This window comes from Eptatretus burgeri, chromosome 1, assembly GCF_056783735.1.
Source record: "Eptatretus burgeri isolate ZD-2024b chromosome 1, Ebu_testis_v1, whole genome shotgun sequence".
Classification (NCBI taxonomy): Eukaryota; Metazoa; Chordata; class Myxini; order Myxiniformes; family Myxinidae; genus Eptatretus; species Eptatretus burgeri.
In genome coordinates this window covers 38427341-38449775 of record NC_140961.1, presented here as the reverse complement: position 1 = coordinate 38449775, position 22435 = coordinate 38427341, and the positions used below count along the sequence as shown (strand labels likewise).

The following is a 22435-nucleotide window of genomic DNA, read 5'->3' as shown; positions in this document are numbered from 1 at the left end:
CAGACGCAGCCCGCGATTCGTTTGCCACCATTCTCAACAACCAATTTCTATGAGTGAGATAGTCGTCCGGTACAACAAATAATTAACAGCCATCTTGCAAAATGGCGGCTATCTTTAAACTTGAGGTGGATACAGGTTATGTTTTTCTTAATTCAGCTTTTAATAAATGTTCAAACCAATGTTGGAGTGAAATTATAGTAACCACTGGTGGCCATTTTGAAAAATGGCTGCCACAGCCATCATCGGCTGAATTTGAGATGGCCCAATATCCAAATCTGTTCATATGTAAGGCTACTAGTGTGCCAAATTTGGTGCTTTCCTCACAAAATGCACAATTGTTATGCTAAATTGCCCCACAACAATGAGAGATTGGGACAAAAATGATATATAACATGATATTTCTGAACGTTGTAGATGGATTAGGCCAAAACTAGGTGGATGAGTTGGTTAGGTGACAAGAACAAGCCAATTAGATTTTGGTTAAGGTCCGGATGTACATTACCGGTCAAAAGTTTGAGAACACCCCCATTTTTCCAGTTTTTACTGAAATTTAAGCAGATTAATGTTTCAATGTACTCTGAAATTAAAGCATAGAACAAATAAACAATTGCAGATAAAAAAGAAATCATGGAATCGTTTTGTTGAACAAAATTTAATCTAAAATTTTGACTCATCAAAGTAGCCACCTTTTGCAGATATAACAGCCGAACATACTCGTGGCATTCTTTCCACAATGGAAATCAAATATTGTTCGGAAAGTTCTTCCCAACACTGTTGCAGAAGTTCCCACAAATGTGTTGCACTTGTAGGTTGCTTTGCTTTCACCCTTCTGTCCAGTTATTATCTTGCCAAAACGAAGATTTTGCAAGATACGTTAGTCAGCTGGTATGTTTTTTTTTGTCTGTAATCACGTATTAAAAATTCTGCAGAGCACAGTTATCATTGGAAATTTTTGTAACTTTGCATATCAGAGGCCTATAGAGGTCCCTTTCAGTGCACAAAATTTTGAAGGTCAAGGTCAAAGGTCAAGGTCACTTTGTCGCAAATCAGGGGAGTCGACGAAACCCTTGTTTTTGAGTAATTTTGATCGGATCGTCTTCAAACTTCATGGGAATATAGTTCATGGTCTGGCGCTCAGCTGATTAATTTTTGGTGGCGATTGGCCTTGACCTTCATATGTTTTTTTTGTTTTTTTTTGTCTGTAATCACGTATAAATCACTCTGCAGAGCACAGTTATCATTGGAAATTTTTGTAACTTCACATATCAGAGGCCTATAGAGGTCCCTTTCAGCGCATAAAATTTTGAAGGTCAAGGTCAAGGTCACTTTGCCGCAAATCAGGGGAGTCGACGAAACCCTTATTTTTTGAGTAATTTTAATCTAATCGTCTCCAAACTTTATGGGAATGTAGTATATGGTCTGGCACTCAGCTGATTAGTTTTTGGTGGCGATTGGCCTTGACCTTCATGGTTAGCGCCTGAGGTCAAACATATTTGACCCCAAGGTCAAATTTTCAAGTTTTAGGAACCATATCGTGTAGTACCTCAAATTGAACACCTCGATGAGTGCTTTCTAGATATGTCAAGCTTGAGACATTAAGACGTCATTTGGTGACGTTGAGGAAAACACATTTTTCATGGTTACTCTGTAGAACGATTCTCATCGGAATCTCTCGTAGGCAGATATTCCTCAAGGAGTCGCTCCTGGTGGATAGCAGCTCTGTTCACCTCAGTGTGACCTTCAAGAAGTCACACCTGGTCACCTTTTGGCAAGATACGGGTCACCCTGCCGGCGACAGTTTTTTTGTTTTTTTTTGTATACCTTGTCGAGGCTCGTATGAGAGCTAACACACAACGCACATCAAGGGGGGCATGAGACAGGAAGGGAGGGAGTGGGAAGGACAAAACAGTGGGGAACAGAGACATTAGCAGATCTGTGGAACGGAGAGGGATGGGGCGGGGAACACGGGGTACACAAGATGGACATTACAGGGACTTTCAGGAAGGAAAGCAGGGAATTTGAAGGAGGTGGGTTTGGTTGGATTATCGGGGGTAGAAAAGATCGAGGATTTGGATGGGGGATGATAAGAGGTGGTGGTGAACAGCTGTTTTGAAGGCCTGGAGGGAAGAATGGGAATGAATAGAGTGAGGGAGTTTATTCCAAAGGCGGGAAAAAAGAGGAATGAAAGAGTGAAGGTGAGCAGTGATTCGTGATTTTGGTAGTTTTACCAGAAGGGGGTTGTTGGCGGACCTTGAGCACCCTGCGGAAATGTGGTGGGGACAAATCGCAGAGAGAGCAGGGGGGCGAGGCTGGAGAGGAGACGGTAGAAGACAGAAAGACCACCGACCAACCTGCGGTGATTGAGTGAGAGGCCCAAAGACTCAGCCTCATTGCGGGAGATGCCAATGATCCAAAATGCCTTGGTTTATACAGGGTGAAGCCGAGAAAGGTGGGAGGCAGGAGCACTAGCCCAGAGGGGAGAGCAGTACTCCATCAGGCTGTGGACAAAAGCCTTGTAAGTGGTCAGGAACTCAGGTGGGCCGAGGAAGGACCTTGCACAATGGAGGATTCCCAGTCGGCGACTGGCTTTGGAGGCGAGGTTTGAAATGTGGCTTTCCCAGGAAAGGTCATGGCAGATAGTGAGACCCAGAAGCTCGAAAGAAAGGACTTCTTCCAGAGGATTGTTGAGAAAGTGGATGGGGGGGGGGGGGTTTCTAAATGGTCCTTTCGAAGAGACATAGTGAGAGTGTGAGATTTGTTCGGATTGAAAGACATGTTCCACGTGTTGGACCAGTTTGTGATTTTATCCAGATCACCAGTGAGCGAAGAAGCTGCTGCTTGCCGGTCTGAGGGATGACAGATGGTACGGCAGAGGGTGGAGTCATCAGCAAAGAGATATAGAGGATTTTCCAGTGAGTCGGAGAGATCATTGATGAAAACCAGAAAAAAGAACAGGGCCCAGAACGCTACCTTGAGGAACTCCAGCCTGGACAGGAAAGGGGGATGAAAGAACTGGACAGTTCATCCCAAACCAGCTCGATGGGGTTTAAGTCCGGAGACTGTGCTGGCCATTCCATGATTTGAAGCCTACCGTCTTGTTCTTTTCTTCTAAGGTAGTTCTTACATAGCCAGGAGGTATGTTTTGGATCGTTATCTTGCTGTAGGATGAACCCATGACCAGTGAGGCATAGACCAGAGGGTATTGCATGGCACTGCAAAATTCTGTGGTAGCCCTTTTAGTTCAGGGTGCCAGTCACTCTGCAAGTCGCCGACTCTGGATCCAGCAAAAGAGCCCCAGATCATGACGCTTCCCCCTCCATGTTTGACAGTTGATATTGCACACTGAGGAACCATCCTTTCGCCTACTCGACGGCGTACAAAAACCCTGTGTGATGAACCAAAGATTTCAAATTTTGATTCATCGGTCCATAAGACCTTCTTCCAATTTTCAGTAGTCCACTGGTGGTGCTTCATGGCCCAGGCAAGCCTCTTTTTCTTATTTTGCCATCTTAGCAATGGCTTTCTTACTGCCACTCAACCTGTCAAACCTGCAGCTCTGTCTTCTCTTCACAGTTGAAACTGAGACTTCCTTACTTCGACCAGTGTTAAGCTGTGCTTGAAGCTGCTGTCCTGTGAGCCGCCTATCACGCAAGCTGTTGGCTCTCAGAAACTTGTCTTCTGATGGTGTTGTGGCTTTGGGTCTGCCAGACCTCTTCCTGTCAGAGTTTCCTCCAGTTTCCAAGTGCCTTTTGATGGTGTAGGAAACTGTACTCACTGACACCTTGGCTTCCATTGCAATTTCTCGAAAGGAAAGACCTTCACTTTGAAGGGTTATAATGGTCTGTCTGTCTTCCTTTGTTAATTGTCTTTTTCTCGCCATTCTGATAGCAATATACTACTTCGTGCAGTGCAATATTGTCCAAATAATGCTTCAGAGAGTGAAGCAACACAGTCTGTTCCAACACTGCTTTTATACAGACAGAGGGTTTGTAACTAATCAACAAAAGTTGGGACACCTGCAGGAATTGTTTGTATCAACTTTCAAGGCTTAATTTACTTCCATTGCTGCAGAACAGCTGCAGTTGCTAACCCTTCACTCGTTCGCTGAAAAGGGCCTTTTTAACAACTCTGAAATTTACATTATTTTTCAGTTTTTGGTCACCTAAACTTTTTTTTTTTTTACCTCTGGCAGTTTACCGCTTAGCTTTGTACCATTTCAGGTTATTCACTGGACTTGAACTGCTTAAATTTCAATAAAAACTGGAAAATCAGGGTGTTCTAAAACTTTTGACCGGTAGTGTAGATCCGGCCTATCAGTGGGATACAAAAGGTAAATTGTTCAGCCAGGCGGAGGTATGTGCTCTACCGAGTGCTGTTCAAGTTTTATCTGTTACTGCATCCAACTGTATTTCCAAGCAATATATTTATATTCCTTGGACACAACCGTCTCTTCGCAATATCAGGCCCATTTCCTTCCCACCCGCTTATCCAATGCTGCATCGCTGCCTGTCATCCACCATGTCCTCCCTCGTCTCACCATTGTGAGAGATACCACTGGGCATGCTCATCTGCTTATGCTCAGTGTGCTTTGTCTCATGACCCTCTTCATTCACTCTCAAGGGGGTAGCCTAACTTAGCTTGCAATCACTGTGATAATCATTATGTGAACTCAACCATCTTTCCTGTATGTTACTGTATTTCCTCCACAACCTTTTCATGGTGATGAACAACAGCAGCCGTTCATGTACAAACCTGGAGCAGCTGCTGGTGCTTTCCCCAAGCTGCTCAGCAACATTGTTTGCTTGTGCCTTTGTTTCCTCTTCTTATATTCAGAAATGAGGCGCCGTACAGTGTGATCGGTGGCCACAGTGTACAAGCGCCCACCTGCTCCTTCCCACCACTCCCCCGTGCGCCACCTGTTGCACGGTTCTCCCGGTGGCCCCTCGACGGGGCTACACGGGGCCCTGAGACTGGGTGCTGGAAACAGATCTGTATGAAGAGATAAGAAGCCTAACATTATCTCAGAGTTATTGCAGCAGAGGAATACAATGGTTTAAAATCTAGACTGATGGGTGTCCAAAATGGCAGGCAAATGAACACACCAATAATGCTTGAACCACTCACAAACAGCCAAACAAGCTTTGAACAAGGTTGGACTTTCTGTATGACTTTTACTCACCATCGGTGTAATTCACATATTCTCCTTGGCTAGTTGAGTGAAGGCTCGCAAAATTGGTGGCTGATGGTGGAGGCGTTGGTGGTGTGGCAACGACAGCAGGAGGTGATGAAAGCGGAGATGTCCAAATTGTGTCTGGCTGGCTTATGGGTAATAAAAATAGAGCTTCCGATGGCCGTAAGGCCCCATCAGCGAGATCCAAATGCAGCTGAATGTAGGCCTCACACATGTCACTGTAGAAACGTTTCACCCGCATGAGTAACCAACGCCAGTCAGCAGGGTCAGCCGGAGCAGGAACAGCCAAAGAAGGGTCACCACATTTGCCATTCTCCCCACCACTTAATATGTTGTCACGTTGAGAACATGCAGACCGGTCTTCATTATCAGTGTCAGATGACTGGGCGGAGGAGGGCACGGATGAATCGGATGAAATCATATTGTCCTAGAGGAAACAATAGAAGTGCAATGCAAAAAAAAGTGATCCCGCTTCTGGGTTCGTTTGTGAAAAATTGTGATCTCTGCTCTGACAAACTCGTCAAAAGCTGAGGATATCATTCCAGAATAGTCTTCTGAAATTGTTTCTGTTAATTGTCAATGATAATTATCAAGTTGTTGAGTGCATTTATGTGTACCGTAGTACTGGGTTTGTGCATCTTTGTCCCACGTGCCTGCCTCGGCCGCATATTCAGATCTGTAAATCTCCACTCTCTGTCCAGCTCTCGTACATCTCTTTTTCTTGATCCACTCCTTCTTCCTTCTAAAAGCTTTCCTCTTAACCGCATCCTGCTCTTGCTACTCATTCTCCAACTATCCTTCTGTTCACAGTGTGTGTATACATTTGTACGAGCTCGAGATTATGAAATAGACCGAAGGTTGCAGGCTCGTGAACACCTTTGCATCTCACCACCTCCCATCTTTAAACTTGAGCTCACCTTTGTGCCCTCCCACCCATAGTGCTTGCATCCCCTCACCACCCCTTGTGCTTATATTCCCCCACCCCCATCCTGAATTCTCCCAAACAAAACCCACCCTCCCCCCCCCCACCATGTGTCGTAACCTCCAAACACCCCCCACCCCCACCCCTCATCAGTCCACTCATTCAGCTCCTATTTGTGTTCATTTTCGCACTGTTTCCCAAACAGTATGGACCAGCAATATCTGAAGACTGTTCTAACATCACCAGTCTCTCCATTCAGGCTAATGCTAACAGCTCATGATATTGTTCAACAGAACGTTGCTTTCAGAGGTTCTCTCCAATTACTCTGTCTCTCTCCAGGACTGTTGTCTTTTTGGTTTTGATAGACCCAAACCATATCCCGGTGGTTGTGTTGCTATATATGTTAAGACAGCAATAAGACTACCAGTATATGGTTGAACTAACCCATCCTAAACAACTGTAATACCTGATTGCACAACGCACCACCCAATCCTTATCAGTGTGGTGTCCTGTCCATCTAATAATGATGACTTGCTTATCTCAAGGCTGCACCTTGTCAAGTCCGTCTCTGATATACACTCCCCCTCCACCCTCTCCCCCACTTCAAATGGCACCACCATCACCCCTGCTTGAGATAAGGCAGTAAGTCACAACTGAGTGTTTGCCTTGAAAACTTGCTTCCCCAACTTTCCTTCCCTCTGTCCTCATCTTCTGGCCTCGTACCCACTGCTTCCTTCGTGTGTCCTCACCCAAGAAGGTAGAGAAGGTTCTGTCCAGCACTCCTTTGCGCATCAGTGACACCCCAGATGCCATCAGTTATGTTTGTTCTGAAATACTGCTCTGTTGCTCTTGCTTCCACTCCGTCTGCTTTTTTTCTGCCTGTACTTCACCTTTGGGTGCCTCCCGTCTGCCTGGAAGACAACGACCATCACTACCATTCACGAGAAAGGTGTAAAAAAACAGATCTCAACTGCAGGCCAGGAAGCTTACATTAAATTACAAGTAAAGTCAGGCAATCCATTGTCGCCGCAGATGTCATCTTTCCTCTTTTCAAACAGCTCGATTTGTGATTATCTGTTTGTATTCATCCTGATCACTTAACTTTGAATATGTCGGCATTTCTCTTTGCAATGAAAGGAGGTCTAACATCTCAAAACAAGAGGTCAGGACGGTGTCCCTGGACTTATCTTAGACATTCAACAGTCTGGCATCTTGCCCTGCTTACCATGCTTGCTGCCTGTGGCAAACAAGGCTGCCTTCATATTTGGCTTTCTGACTTCCTCAGCTATCACAGTCAACAAGTTACTATCAACCAAATCCTTTCCTCTACTTTTCCAATCGAGGCTGTCAGTGCTTCAAGGCAGTGGCTTTGCCCCAGTCTTGTTCATCATATATTCCTCCTTTACAAACTCCACATTATGCCACATACAGTACCCTATCACAGGATGGAAATGATTATATGGTTTGACCAATGGAACATCTTTCAATCCAGAAAAACCCACAGTCTCACCATGTCACTCCAGAAGGACAGTTAAACAAACCCATCTATCAGCCACTCAGATACTGGAAGAGGTTCAGTCTCAAACTTCTGGGACTCACAATCAGCCAGGACCTCTTCTGGATTGATGAAATATCAAAGTGACGGCCTCCATAACACCAAGTCATTCATTGAAAAGGCAAAACTACTTGCAGGAGTGATAAGGACTTTGTCCTTTGCTCATTTGAGTACTGCCTTTCCCTTTGGGTGGTGCCCCTGATGAGTCATGCTGTGACATGATGCTTTACAATCCAACCACATACAGTGCCTATAGAAAGTCCACACCCCCTTTCAAATTTTTCACCTCTTGTTGCCTTATAGCCTGGAATTAAATTTCATTAAACCACACTTTTTCCATCTTTATTTACACATCGTAGCCCACAACTTCCAAGTGAAGAACAAATTCTACAAATTTCAGAAAATTAATTAAAAATACAAAATCAAAATATCTTGGTTGAATAAGTGTCCACCCCCCTGAATTAACACTTGGTGGAAACACCTTTGACAGCAATTACAGCTGTGAGTCTGTTGGTGAGCTCTTGAGTAATGTGAGTCAAAACCTTTTGCCACCATGGCTTCAGAATCTCTGGAGTGTTTGTTTGCACAGCTCAAATGGGGCTCAAGGTGGTCTCTACCAAATTTGCACACCTTGATTGGGCAATATTTGCCCATTGTTCGATACAAAACTGTTCAAGTTCAGTCAAGTTGCGCAGGGAGCGTTTATGGACAGCAATCTTCAAGTCATGCCACAGATTTTCGATTGGATCGAGGTCGGGGCTCTGACTGGGCCACTCAAAGACATTTATCTTTTTGGTCCCTCGCCACTCCAGTTTCGCTTTGGCTGTGTGCTTCGGGTTGCTGTCATGCTGAAAGGTGAACTTCCGTCCCAATTTCAGCTTTATTGCAGAGGACAGCAGGTTTTCCTCTCGGATTTTTCTGTATTTTGCTCCATCGATTTTCCCTTCTATCCTGAAAAGCGCCCCAGTCCCTGCTGATGAGAAACATCCCCATAACATAATGCTGCCACCACCATGCTTCACAGTAGGGATGGTGTTCTTTGGGTGATGTGCTGTGTTGGGTTTGCGCCAAACGTAAGGTTTTGCATTTAGGCCAAAAAGTTCCATCCTGGTTTCGTCAGACCACAAAACCTTTTGCCACCATGGCTTCAGAATCTCTGGAGTGTTTGTTTGCACACCTCAAATGGGACTCAAGGTGGGCTTTCTTGAGTAATGGCTTCCTTCTTGCCACCCTACCATGCAGGCCAGACTTGTGGAGTGCTTGGGATATTGTTGTCACATGTACACAGTGACCGGTCTTTGCCATAAAGGTCTGTAGCTCTTTCAAAGTTGCCATTGGCCTCTTGCTGGCCTCTCTGATCAGTCTCTTCCTTGCTTGCTCATCCAGTTTGGAGGGGCAGCCTGATATAGGCAGGGTCTTTGTGGTACCATGCGCCTTCCACTTATTAATGGTTGTCTTGACTGTACGACAAGGGATATTCAAGGCCTTTGAAATATTTTTATACCCATCCCCTGACCTGTACCTTTCCACAACTTTATCCTGGAGATCTTTTGAAAACTCCTTGATGCTCATGGTTGAGTCTTTGCTGTGAAATGCACTACCCAGTAGAGGCAACCTACAGGAACAGCTGATTATATTCTGAAATAATCAGAATCACTACAATTTAATACAGGTGGAAGCCAATTAACCTGTTGTGTGATTTTGAAGGTGATTGGTTACACCTGAGCTAATTTGAAATCGCTCTTATAAGGAGGTGGACGCTTATCCAACCAAGATATTCTAATTTGTATTTTAAATTAATTTTCTGAAATTTGTCGAATTTGTTTTTCACTTGGAAGTTGTGGGTTACGATGTATAAATAATGATGGAAAAAGTCTGATTTAATGCAACTTAATTCCAGGCTGTAAGGCAACAAAAGGTGAAAATTTTGAAAGGTGGTGTAGACTTTCTATCGGCACTGTATTTTCCTCTTACCCACTGATAAATTAGCATCTCACTGGTCTTTCCACACCCAAACCCCCTCCCTCAAAGTATTACACCATTGCTACTCTTCATATATCCTGTTTAAAGAAAAGGTGAAACTTTTACAGCAGTAAGCCCTTTACAAAACCAAGTTTCAGACTGAACTCCATCCATTGACTGGTCATCCCAGGTGTAAGATCTGTATAAAATTAGAAATACGATTGCATCCTAACCATTTTTCAGCATGGCCATATAGACAATGATGTCACCTTTAAACCTCATGGGGGGGGGGTGAAGAATATAAAATGAGAACGGCACTCTTCGACATTACCCGATGTGCCTCTGCTCACACTCTTACTCTTATTATCTCTGCCCACTTAATGCCAAAATCTAATCAGTTCATCTTTGCATCATAATACTTATACAGTACAGTCCTTATACCAAGTTTGGTCAAAATCCCATCACTGGTTTACAGGTTAGCGTAGTAACAGAATTTTAACTCAACATGACCTCTGACATTTGACCGCATAATCAAATCAGTTTATCTTTAAATCATTATACATACTTGTACCAAGTTTGACTTAGATCCCTTCAGTCGTTCTTAAGTTACCAAGGTAATGAAAAGCTATCATGTACATATGGACGGACGGACAGACGGACAACCCCAAAAGAATGCCCCTGCGACTTCGTCAGCGGCAGCGAAAAAAACACAACCACATCTGGGGCACCACTTACCTGTTCTTCCCGGAGAAGGTGTTTAACCTTATTGGCAGTCAAGTCAGTGTCTGCAGTTTGTGATAGGGCTGCCAGCAAGGCCTCTCCATAAACAGCAGCTGCCATTGCAGCCTGTCTTTGTAGGGATGCTGCAGGACCTGGTCCGGCACTAGCCACACGACCAAGCAAGCAACGTAGGCTTGGTCGACCTTCAAATGCACGTGCAGCAGCGAGCGAAACGAGTGGCAGGTCGAGGAAGGCAGCCAGTACATGAGGTGGAAGAAGACTCATAAAAGGGGTATATGAACCAAGGCCCTTTTCTCCCGTCTCAGAAGAAAAGCTTGATCCAGGGTTTGCACGAGTTTTGAGTGGTCCTGTCGTCAATGGTGTTGAAATCGAGCTTGGGCTTGATTGGTTTTGCAAAGTCGTGGTTTCTGGCGGCAACGAACATGGTGTTGGACTTGTTGATGATGATAACATCTGGGCAGCCTGGTCAGCAGTTGCAGCCTCTTCGAAAGAAACTGAATGCTCAACGTTGTGAGTCATATCTGGAGAGGATTCTGAACCAACTGAGGTAGGGCATGGCAGTGTACATCCATGGTCAGAAACAAGAAGCTCGTGAAGGTGCTGAAGGAGGACTTGGTGAGAAAGAAGGCGTACGACGAGGGTGCGGAACGGTAGCCTTGGGAAACGTGTGCGAGAAGAATCATGGGTAGCATTAGTGGGCACAAGCATGGTTTTGTAGAATACGTGGGAGATAGCACAATTGTTTGGATTAGTACGTTACGACTGCGTTACATTTATTGAATGTGCAGCCACTTAAAAGAGTTCCACTATATTTGTCAACTTTGCACAAAAGTCAACTTTGATTCATGGAATAGGCAACCATCATCAAGGATTGATTTTTCTGTTAGCATCCAGCAACGACTTCTAATTCAGTCTATTTTTGTTTACAATACCTTTCTAGGTACACATAGATTTTAAAGGTCCTTAAAGAGTTTACTTGCGGAAATTTCATACCCAAGACTCCGACAACTCGACCAAAGACGTTAATACCCAGATATCCATTTATTAATTCACACTAAGGAAGTGCAAATATGCACAACAATCACAACAAACTGGAGCATGTAAACCACCGACCTCAACAAGAGTATAAAACAAGTTCAATAAAAATCGTGATGAAACTTGTCTGAGGCTCATGCAGGAGGATGCACAGACATCACTTCCTGGACATTACAAATGATCAATGCACTTCATTGTGAATTAGACTATAATATGAATACACAATGGACAAACAATTCAACACTACATGTGGAAGGGATTTTAACCTGGGTTCTTGGCATCAAGAGAAGGGAACGCACAACAGGCAAACCCACAGTGAACTATGTGAATTTATATTTGAACTGTGGATCCATTGCTTTGTTTCATGACATGCCAATACAATACCTAAAAGTGCCTAACTGGTCATTTCAAGATAATGTACAAAGTTAAAAACTGCAAAAATCAACACATAACACTCAACATGAATGATAAAAAGTATTGTACACTGATGTTTTATAATGCTTTTGCTCTGTGTGCGATTATACATGCAAGCTCTTCCACAAGCCTCAAGCCTAAAACGTGAGCAGTTTCAAAATGTAGGAATTTATTTCATGATTTAAGGCCCAAATGAATGCTTGAATGATCAAATGTAAAACTAGACTGAACACATCACCATCTTTTGTGGTTTGCTGGAGGGCAGGTCCAGTGATACCGAAGCAGTCTCATAACTCGAAGAGCACTCGGTAGAGCGTATACCTCTGCCATGCAATGCCTGATCCAGTAGAACAAATCAGGACGAATAATTTTTTTGACATATCATGCTATATATCGGTTTAGTCAAATTTCTCAATGGTGAAGAATCACTTAAAAAAGAAAAAAAATTCTCGGATCTGGATTCGGATTTTCACTAACATTGAATCAATTCTTTCTTGTCACACACCCGACGTGTCCACCAAGTTTCATCTGAATCCCTCAGCAACTTTTTGAGATATCGTGTTATATATCGTGTTATATATCGTCGTTGTCACACACCCAACCTGCCCACAAAATTTCATCCGAATCCATCCACAACTTTTTGAGATATCCCGTACACAGACAAACAAACAGACAGATAGGGGTGAAAACAACCTCCTTCCACCTTCAGTGGCGGAGGTAACTAGGAATATGTTAGGTAGTTTGCCATTGCTTGTTTGCTTTCGGACAGGAATTCAGAATTTGGCCAGGGTGTTGAAACAGGGCAGAAATTTGTCACAATGCCTTACTCTTTGTGAAAGCCACAATGGACAATTTAGCATCCACAAGCAAGCACAGGCACTCAAAACCTCAGCTTAACATTCCATCCAAGAGATGGCAATACTCACCGAGGTAATAACCTGCCTCCAAAACACCAGGTTGACAGTTTGTTTGTTTTTGTCAGGTGAGGAATCAAACACAGACAAAACAGTTCAAAGGCAAGTATGACACCTCTGAAGTTCCCTGACAGTCTCGGTTAGACAGATGCAGGGAGCTGAAAACATTGAAATAAAGAGAGAAAGCCTGTATCTGGGGAGCATTACGAGGCTTGGTTTAATAGCTGAGAAAGTGCAGCCTGCTCAGGCTCATGAGACAAAAACTGGACAGGTGGGGCAAGACCATAAATTAAGTGATTGAAACCTGGTAGGTGACAAACCTGTCTGCAGGAGGAGGACAGCAGGCCTTGCATCTCAATCTACTGTTGAGTCACTCAAATTAGCCTCAGGAACATGGATTACATCACTTAAATAGATGCAAGATGAGATCGGGGGCGGCGGCAGTGTCAGCCGATGGGGGACGGCGGCAGTGTCAGCCGACGGGGGGTGGCGGCGGTGTTAGCTGATTGGGGGGCAGTGTCAGTTGATGGGGGGGGCGGCGGTGTCAGCCAATGGGGGTGGCGGTGGGGTCAGCCGATGGGGGTGGCAGTGGGGTCAGCCGATGGGGGCGGCGGTGGGTTCAGCTGATCGGCGGCTTACATGCAGGAATAAACTGCAAAGAACCAGATCATTCAACCGAGAAAAAGAAGGAAAATATTGTCCTGCACACAAGTTGTAGTTTGAGTCATGGGAGGGGAGGGGAAAAAAAACCTCAACAATCAAATTAACAGCTCGGCATGATGCAATGAATAACATAACATGTGGCACAAAAACTTACCCTACTTTCCTGGGCATCACATGATTGCATGCGGGTAAAAAGAATAGGACAGAACAACACAATTAGAAGAAAAAAAATACTGTGAGGTCCATTCGATCGTTCAGCAGAAAGGATGTGCAAGTTCTAAATGGAGAAAAATGTGGCTTAAGGTGATATGACAAAACAGATCCTTTAACTTCCAGACAGAAGTCAAGCTAGTAAATACTAACAAAACAAAAAAAAAAAAAAAAATTCCTTCTTTGCTATCATTCAAGCATCTGTGGATAAATACCCCAGACCGACATAACACAATTGCATTCTCAACACGTCACCATCGTATTCTCCTCTTTTTCCAATTCACATATTTCTCTTTCATACTGGACAGAGGGCATGACAATGAATGAACTCGAGTTGTTATCCTTCAAAGGAAGGCAAATAATTTAAGTTGGCTGTCCTTATACATGATTCAATGGATTGGATGAAAGAGTATGAACGAAAAAACAAAAGGAAGGTTTGTTGAGAGGAGTTTTTATTTATTTATTCATATATGCAGCCTGTGGCTGTTTGGCTGCAGTATTCTCTGGGGGTGCAGCTGTGCCGCTGATGCAAGGCCCCTTGTTACCAGCATGCTGGTACTCATTTCACCGACCTCAGAAGGATGGCAGGCTGAGTCAACCCACGTGGTGTTAATTCAACGGTTTGAGAGGGCCTTTAACCTCTTAAGCCAGCCACGTTAAGCCAACACTCGGCTTTTGAGAGGAGTGATAGAAGTGCAGATGAAAGGAGGAGGAAAAGAAACAGGAGGAAGGAAATGAGAAGCAATCATTAAGACAAAGGATTATCGAGGGAAGAGGAAGGAATTGGAAGTGGGGGAACAAAGTGGACAAATGTGAGAGCAAGGGAAGTCGAGAAGGTTCAGAGTTTGCGGCACGTTGATGCATCAATCATCACCGACACTGATCCCCCATTTTTGAATTTATTACAGAGTCCGTCCGAGTTATGCAGCCTTCTCCATAACTTTGCAAAATTTTTTTGTTTCATCGCTTTTGGAACATTTCATTCCAGAGGAAATAACATGAATAGCTGAATATTCATACTTGGTGCTCACAGTTAAGGGGGCTGCTATTTTGCATTAACTGCTGAGGGGAACACTTTGTCATTGTGGTTAAACTACAGTACCTGTTTCATGGTCTTCTACGAAGTTACAATAGCCATATCATGGATTAAATTTTTTTTTAATCTCTGTCTGTGGGGAAAGAAAAAGTTACTTTCATGTATAAATTCACCCTTTCAACTTTGTACCTTTTTCTCTTTTGCAAATGGTTTTAGTAAAAAAACTGGATCAAATGAGTTATGGAACCAAACATTCAGCACCTGGATTCTAGTCCTTCAATAAACAGCTCAAAGAGTTGGCCTGTTCAGTTTTCGTGAGGTTACAACAAGGTTGGCGATTCTCGACATTTGTTATATTTGCTTAACTACGCAAGCCTGACCTTTTTACGGCACCCTCGGTGCCACAAGTTTGGTGTCCATCAGCTGGCAGCTCAAGGATGAAAACGCAGGACAGCGAATGGTCCAAGCTGTCCCTTCCAGCAGTTCCACCATCCAGTGCGAATACCTGGACCCCAAAAACACTTCCTGTCCACTTTTGGTTCTATCAAGTCAGGTTTTCAACCTGAATCAAGAACAAACTGTGTTTCTTGCATTAAATCTCGTTCAATCAAACCACGATCACGTACCTGTTGTGCCATGGCACGTACACGCCAGGAATCCACCTCTGATGCAGCACCCAAGCGCGGTGCGGCCACTTTAACTTCATAGCCCTCATTTCTTGTGCCATTCTCATCACTAGAGAAACAGGCCAGTAGATCCTGCCACAACATGCAAAGTTCAAATATTGAGAAAACTCACAGCATTTCTATCATACTAAAATAAGGGAAATGTATGTATGGATGTATGTATGTATGTATGTATGTATGTTGTTGTTCGTCTTTCGGCTGCTCCTGTTAGGGGTCGCCACAGCGGATCATCCGTTATGATCCGCATACTGATTTGGCACAGGTTTTACGCCGGATGCCCTTCCTGACGCAACCCTGGTCGCCTCTTACGACACAGGGATAAGGGTTGGGTTTCGCCATGATTCCGGGCTGCCATACACCCTCTCATAGCACGGCCCAGCGCAGAGTTCCCGTCCTCAAGCGATCCTCCAACCCAAGCCTCCGAGTAGCCGGATTACAGGCGCACGCCACTACGCCCGGTTTGTATGTATGTATGTATGTATGTATGTATGTATGTATGTATGTATGTATGTATGTATGTATGTATATTATAGAATCAAAAAGAGCTGGGCCAATTTCCACCAAAGTTTGCACATGTGCTTGGGGTTCCCTGGGTCAGGCCATGGGTACAAAGTAATTCACCACTCACCCCCCCCCACCCCCCTGGCAAGAATGGGGCCTCCGGAAAGAATGGGGAGTCTATTTGCAATTTTTGCCTGTACACAGATAATACTATAATACTAATAGTGCAAATGGTTTAAACACTGACCACTACCGGAGGGAACGGGTATTGACACCATTTTTCGTTCTCAGAGGGAATGGGTGTTAATCTTACGAAAAAGCAGACACGCCCACCCGTCACACGAATAAGAAGCAAGACCTCGACCTTTAATGTAGTGGCTCCATTGGAAAGAATAACAGAAATAGTACCATTGGAAAGCTAACCAAAGTTTGCATTAGTGCTTGGGATACCCAGGGTCAGATCATGAGCAGTTGTTGAGCAATCTCTTCATTTTTACCTGCCGATCCCTGCCGAAGGGAGGGGGAATTGAGGGTAGACAATGATGCCAATTCTGAAAACAAATCCTCTCGCCCCCCCCCAAAGGAAGTTGTTATTACTAGTTCAACCAAATTAGTGGCGGTAGCGTGGTGGACTCCACAGTACCTCCACTTGAGGACCACACCAACACCAAAGAAGAGGTTTCGAGAAGTAATGCAGGAGAACATAATTGGAAATAACTTGATATATCAGATGTGTGTTTTGAGAAGAATTTTGAGAGATCTAAAAACTTTAACTGATGGATAATCGAGTGATGTTGATGTGGTGATGAGAAAGAGCGCAGTGTGGGAGAAAAGGTAAATATTCATGAGAGAGTGGGAGGATAAAAAGTGCGACGCAATTTGACATACCAAGTTAACGAGACATGTACAAGTCGTACTGACCCACAAATTGGATTTCCAGTGCATTTTTGGAACAAAGTACTGTCAAAAAAAAAAGAAAAAAGACAAACTAATATGTCCCTAACAAACAAAATCAAGTTTCTACATTAACCGACAAGGGATATTGGGTGCAAAAGGGGGAGCGAGTGTAGATGATTCAACATTTCAGGAAAACGTGAATGGAGAACATACCGATTAATTTCCCATACAATGGAAGCCCATGAACAACAATTAAAGCATGACCAGGTCATCATACTCATCACAAAGAGAATCACTCAAGGAAAGCACCCTGTTAGAAACAAACTCAGCAATGGGAGCTTGTTCTTTCAGTGTTGATAAAAATATGACATTTTCAGATCAACGAGAGAAAACACCCATTGGGATCGGTGATAAGAGACAGCAATGAAGTTGAAGAACCAAAATCGCATTTGTGTGCGGTGGATTACAGGTAATGGCGCGTCTTTGTCCGGCGTGATTTATTCCCCTCACCACGAAAGGTCTATATCGGAAAAGATATGCATGTCTTCTGCTTTCGTATGAAGCATGTGGCTGCAGGTAACATCATTTGCTGGGGGCACAGCAGTGCCACTGATGCAATATCTCTGGTAGGTTAGAGCAGGAATTTGTAATTTGGCCAAGGTGCCAGCGAGAGCTCGCCTACTCTTCATGAAGGACACCGTGTGATCTTGACCATCCATCAACTAATGCCGGCAGATGGCGCGCCTGTTTAACGTCCATCCAATGGACGGCACACACAACGATGCATCGCCTTGGCTGCGAAACACCAGGATGATAGTTTATAGTTAGGTCGACATTCAAACAGCTTCGACACTAGACAGCTTCAAGGCGAGTGTACGTACCTCTAGTCTAGGCTATCCTGCCGGCCCATATGTAGATATACAGTATAGACACTGAATGGAATCCATGTCTGAGGCATGTTTACAAACTTTTCCAGCTCAAAGTCCAATGAAAGAGGAATACAAGTTTTTTGGTCCAACTGCAGCAATTACCACCACATAATTTAACATCAACACATCACAATAATACTGCTGGCTGACATTATTGATGAACAATGACTTGCATCCCCAATACAATAGACCCTTGCTGGAAATTCATCGGATAGATTTTTTTGATTGCACCAGAAATAAAGGGGTTTAGCTCAGAGACAATGGGCCATTCTTCCATCATGAAAAGTTGTCACAAATTTTTTCAGCAATTTGTATAATAATTCAATAAAAATGTGTGCCCCAGACCTTCAGGGGTTCAAGTGTTGCAGAGAAAGCCTGCTGAAGTGCTTCCGTGGCAAGACGCCACATGTCCTCAGAAAAGGCTGGGCCGGCGACAACCAATATGTAACTGCAACACATTACAGGGGTCAAAATACAGGCAGATGACGAGACAATTCAAGAGGCATTTATAAGCATTATCAGTTTGTAATTCTAGGCCTGGTGTTGGCTTAGTGGTTAGGGTGGTGGCTTGGGATCCAAGGGTCCTGAGTTCAAGCCCCGTTGGCTGCTGAATTAACACCAGGGGGTTGACTCAGCCTGTCATCCTTCCGAGGTCGTCGAAATGAGTACCAGTGTACTGGTCCCGGTGTATGCCCCGGTTAGAATAGGTGTACCATATCCCTGTGTGTCGTAAGAGGCGACCAGGGTTGGCGTCAGGAAGGGCATCCGGCCATAAAAAACATTGCCTCAAGAAAAAGCCAAACCCCTGCACAGCAGGGGAAAATGGCTGTAAAAACGGTCATTTTTATATTATCAGTTTGTAATTCTCTAAGGTGCACATTCGCTCCCAGCAGGAGTGTGGCCTGTCTCCAATGTCGTTGCACACAGTCTCCCCAATACACAACACGGTGAGACCTCGCGATGCTCGAAATGTCTTGACTGTTCGTTCAGATGCTGGTATAGAGGTCACAGAGTGGATGATGCAATCGCTTTTAACGACTGACCATTAATCTCTAATTTGACAGAGGCTAATGAGCCAGAGGGAGGCTGCCAGGGGAGCATGTTTCCGAGAAAGGTAAGGGCTTGCCCCAAAACACAAGAGGCAGAGGATCACCTGCAAGGGAAACACCCTGCTTGGGATCATGACGAATTCCCCAGTCTCTGCCGAGCTCGGGCTCAATGTCAAATAAGCTGTGACATATTCTGTCCCATAAGAAGCAAATGAGGCTCATTTGCAACACCCTCAGGTACGTTTTGACATCTACAATCAGAGAAGATGCCACCAAATCTAACTTGTTATACACCACCTCCAAAGTAGTAGCTAAAGGTCATCTCCCCAAGGCACTGCAACTTGACTTTCAGAATCCCGATTTTGACATACCCAAAGAAAAATGGGAGATAATAGGACAATCACAGTGGGGGAAATGAAGTGACACCTGGCCACAAAGGTCATACAGTTCAAACAGTGACACTAGAGTGAAGTCGATGGTGTACCAGAGAAAATCTCCATGCTTCCCACCGAAAGTAAAGTTGAAAGATGGCAAAATGTTCCATCATTAGACTCGATATCAAATTTGACTTATAAAAAAAAAACAATCTTCTGATTTGACCACTGTGACCCTAAGTCCCCACCCCTGGGGCATGAACCGGGGGTCAGATCCCCAAAAATCGTCACATATCTCAAGCGTCCCCCCCCCCCCCAATTTTGATTGCAGAAACAGTGGCCTGCAAAAGTATTCAACCCCCTACCAATAATGCCACATTTAGATGAATTATGACGAATGAAGAAACTATTTTTCTAAATTAATTATTTTATTCATAATTGAGATCAAACTAAACACTGTTATAGTTGAAGGAGGTTACATGTCAGGAAACCTGCAAGAAACATGGACAAATCAAAATTCACTGGTTACAAAAGTATTCAGTTCCTTAGGTCAGGACTTGGTGGAAGCACCTTTTACAGCAATAAGTGCTTTGCGTGTTTTTGGGTCAATATTTCCCAGATTTGTACAGTGAGATGGTGAAATCCTTACCCATTCTTCATGTGAAAATTGCTCTTGTTCTGCTAAGTTTGATGGGGATCGTCAATGAACTGCAATCTTCAAGTCTCGCCATAAATGTTCAATTGGGTTCAAGTCAGGACTTTGACTGGGCCACTCAGGAACATTTAATTTCTTCTTATTCAGCCACTCCAGTGTGGCTTTAACTTTGTGCTTCGTATCATTGTACTACTGAAATGTGAATTTCCTACTCAGTTTCAGATTCATGGCTGACTTGAGCAGGTTATCATCAAGGCTACTCCTGCACTTTGCACCATCCATTGTCCCTTCCATCCAGACAAGCATGCCAGTCCCTGCTGGTGAAAAGCAGCACCTTAACATGATGCTGATACCACCATGCTTGACAGCTGGGATGGTTTTGACCAAGGTGATGTGCAGTGTTAAGCTTGCACCAGATGTAACGTTTGAATTTCGACCAAAAAGTTCAATTTTTGTCTGGTCTGACCACAAAACGTTTCGCCACATACCTGCAGTATCATTAAGATGCTTTTTCAGAAACTCCATACGAGCTTTTAGATGAGTCTTTTTGAGTAATGGCTTCTTTCTTGCCACCTGTCCATAGAGGTCAGCTTTGTGAAGGGAACGGGATATTGTTGATTGATGAACACGGACCCACATCTCGGACATGGAGCCTTGCAGATCCTTCAAAGTCATTGTTGGATTTACAGTGACATTCAAAACCAGTTTCCTCATTGCCCATCTGCTCAGTATGGATGGCTGACCTGATCTGGGTTGAGCCTGGTTTGTATGATACATCTTCCAGTTCTTCATGATGGAGTTCAAAGGGATAATGAGTGACTTTGAAATCTTCTTATAATCCTCTCCTGAATGGTGCTTCTCCACCACTTTATGTCTGAATTTTTTGGAAAGCTCCTTAGTGTTCATGCTTGCCTTGTTGGTTGACCAAGTGAGTTGCACCTTAAAACTCCTTGGATAAGTGGGTGAGCGTAATTTTTAAGTTAAACCACTAATTAAATACAGGTGAAACTGATTACATTTATTTTGTAATCATTCAAACAAAAAATTTGCTCCTGAAGTGATTTAAGGTTAATAATAGCATCCGTTGAAGACAAAGTCTTTGATATCCCCCGCCATAGTAAATGAGGATTAACAAACTTATATTCCCTAAGCATGTGCAATATGTATGTGAAGTTTCCCCTTGATCTGACCAGCCGTTCTGGAGAAGATGTTTGAAGGTTTTAGGGTATATTCAATATGGCCACCAAACCATGTGACCTATCAATTAGAAATGAACAAACTTCTGAAAGGATGTCTTGGGGAAAGTGTATGTGAAATTTTGCCTCAATCTGTCTAGCCGCTCTGGAGAAGAAGATTTTTAAAATTTATTCATTTTCAATCCAAGATGGCTGACAAACCATGTGACCTATGACATTATAAATTTATATTCTGCCTCCAATCCTCCAGTGGAATATGTGTGTGAAGTTTCGTGTTAATCGGATGAGGTGTTTTTCTATCCAAGATGGCCGCCAAACCATGTGACTTGTGACGTCATAATTTTTACTATGTATGCAGACAAGATGGAAGATGATAGTTGCATATTTTCGCTTCATTCGGTTATGTGATTCCAGAGAAAACATTATTTAATATTTTTCTTGAATCCAACATGGCTGCCAAACCATGTGACCTATCATTTAGAAAATATCAAAAGGCACCAGTTCACCACTTGCTTGATATGTGTACCAAATTTCGTAAATATATCTTGAGAGGATTTGTAGTTAAGCTCTTTGTAAACGAATTTGTAAACGTTAAGCATTTGTAAACGAAATGTGACGGACGGATGGACAGACGGAACCCATTTCTATATCCTCCGGCCAACTTCGTTGGTTGGCGGGGGATAATTATCCAAAGGGGTTGAATACTTATAATGCAACTGAGAATCATCTGATTTTCTCTGTGAATCAAACATATTCACATTTTTCAGCATTTTTGGGCTTCATCACTTTGGAGTAGTTTGTGAAGACTCCATATATTAAATTTGATTTGAAAGTATCATTAAATAAGGTCAAGTGGCACCAAAATGTGAAAACTTTGGCGGGAGTGAATACTTTTGCAGGCCACCGTACACAGTTTCATTTCGAGAATGTTATATATTGTTGCGGTTCTGGAAACCGCATGCCTCTAAAGCAATGACATCCAACATACAGTGGTCTCCAGATAGTTATTATCCCCTGCCAACCAACGAAGTTGACCGGAGGATATAGAAATGGGTTCCGTTCGTCCGTCCGTCACATTTCATTTCCGGAGCTTAACTACAAATCCCCTCAAGATATATTTACGAAATATGGTACACATATCAAGCAAGTGGTGAACTGGTGCCTTTTGATATTTTCTAATTGATAGGTCACATGGTTTGGCAGCCATGTTGGATTCAAGAAAAATATTAAATAATGTTTTCTCTGGAATCACATAACCTAACGAAGCAAAAATTTGCAACTATCATCTTCCATCATGTCTGCATACATAGTAAAAATTATGACATCACAAGTCACATGGTTTGGCAGCCATCTTGGATAGAAAAACACACCTCATCCGATTAACACGAAACTTCAAACACGTATTCCACTGGAGGATTGGAGGCAGAATGTAAATTTATGTCATAGGTCACATGGTTTGTCAGCCATCTTGGATTGAAAATTAATAAATTTTAAAAATCTTCTTC

General features: G+C 43.5%; 1 protein-coding gene and 1 pseudogene across 2 annotated transcripts in view; both read right to left on the bottom strand.

The window, feature by feature from the left end:
* The window catches only part of ARFGEF3 (ARFGEF family member 3), a 175899-nt gene that overhangs the window by 13305 nt on the left and 140159 nt on the right, over positions 1–22435 (bottom strand). For both annotated transcript variants that reach the window (XM_085879999.1, XM_085880010.1), the window contains exons 31-36: positions 18002–18104; positions 15270–15401; positions 15024–15148; positions 10366–11026; positions 5180–5618; positions 4753–4989 (exon numbers count right to left, since the gene is read on the bottom strand). In XM_085879999.1, the coding sequence (XP_085736125.1) occupies positions 4753–4989; positions 5180–5618; positions 10366–11026; positions 15024–15148; positions 15270–15401; positions 18002–18104 (1697 nt within the window). The remainder of the gene's footprint in view (positions 1–4752; positions 4990–5179; positions 5619–10365; positions 11027–15023; positions 15149–15269; positions 15402–18001; positions 18105–22435) is intronic.
* LOC147034282 (signal recognition particle RNA) lies at positions 15649–15789 on the bottom strand (annotated as a pseudogene).